The following is a 1,105-nucleotide window of genomic DNA, read 5'->3' on the forward strand; positions in this document are numbered from 1 at the left end:
ATGACCAAAGCCACTCAGATGTACAACCAAGCATCGTCTTTGATTCTGAAAGCTCCTGATGCTCAAAAAGGTCCGCTTAATTATTGCATGGCTCGTTATAATTCCGCGATTGTTGATATCGATGCAGCTGGTAATTTTTTTAGATCCAAGAATTATGTTAAACTCAACAAAATAAGTATTAGAATTGCAAGTGATGCAAACAAATGTGAAGGTTCGTTCAAGTATTCTCCCTCGAATCCATCTCCAATAACGCAGCAGAATAGAGATTTCTATAATTTGGTCGATGTGCTAACAGCTACTTCTTATCTTCTTAGTCATTGATATTGATTAGAATTTTCTTTTGAGCTTATATCTCTAGAAGTATACATGTTCCATCCATATTTATATGGTTTAATGAAAGTCATAAACTTTACTTTCTTCCCTATTGCTTTCACCACTTTATCTTTTAAGTACCAGAAATTGACACCAGACTCTCAACGTAAGTTTCAACACTGCAGAGGTGCTCTTCTGACATGTGATAGATCTCGGTAACTTCAGACATGTGGTGCAGTGTGTCATATATAACGAAATAAGTACCATTGTCATCATAACCGATGATCTGGCTTTAAATAAAACTTTACCATTCTTGAGTTCGCATTGTAATGTCATGATGCACAACTTTAGTTTTTCAACTGGGAAACGGGCGATGAACAAATTTGTCCAGGACTCTCTCACTTTGTCATCCTTCATAACCCATACTTCAATATGACCAGGACCAGTATAAACCACACAAAGGTACTCTTGTAAAAACACCTATAGTCTCATTCTCCCGCTGTTCACATAGTTTGAACCGAATAGTTCATAGACTTGTAGAGTAAGAGGAACTTCCTTGAAATTCTTGCCTCCTGGATCACAGGAATGGAGTTGCTATCCAGTAAAGAGCCCCATTGACAAGCGCATTAGTTTCAGAATGCATCTTATAAAGAGCGATATCTGGTAATGTTTCCCATGAACCTATTAGAATAGGACAATCCAACTCAAAAGCCCCTTAAGGATTATAAATCGCATGATCTTAGATAACCCAACAATGTGGGACTAATAATCTCAACATGCCCCCTCATGTGTA

At 37.5% G+C, this 1,105-nt stretch overlaps 1 protein-coding gene across 1 annotated transcript; it reads left to right on the top strand.

Moving 5' to 3' along the window:
* On the top strand, nucleotides 1–321 carry LOC113276051 (putative invertase inhibitor). Its single transcript, XM_026525646.1, has one exon. It carries the CDS (start codon nucleotides 1–3, stop codon nucleotides 319–321), a length of 321 nt encoding a protein of 106 aa, XP_026381431.1.
* The last annotated feature ends 784 nt before the right edge of the window (nucleotides 322–1,105 follow it).

This window comes from Papaver somniferum, chromosome 1, assembly GCF_003573695.1.
Source record: "Papaver somniferum cultivar HN1 chromosome 1, ASM357369v1, whole genome shotgun sequence".
NCBI classification, from domain to species: Eukaryota; Viridiplantae; Streptophyta; class Magnoliopsida; order Ranunculales; family Papaveraceae; genus Papaver; species Papaver somniferum.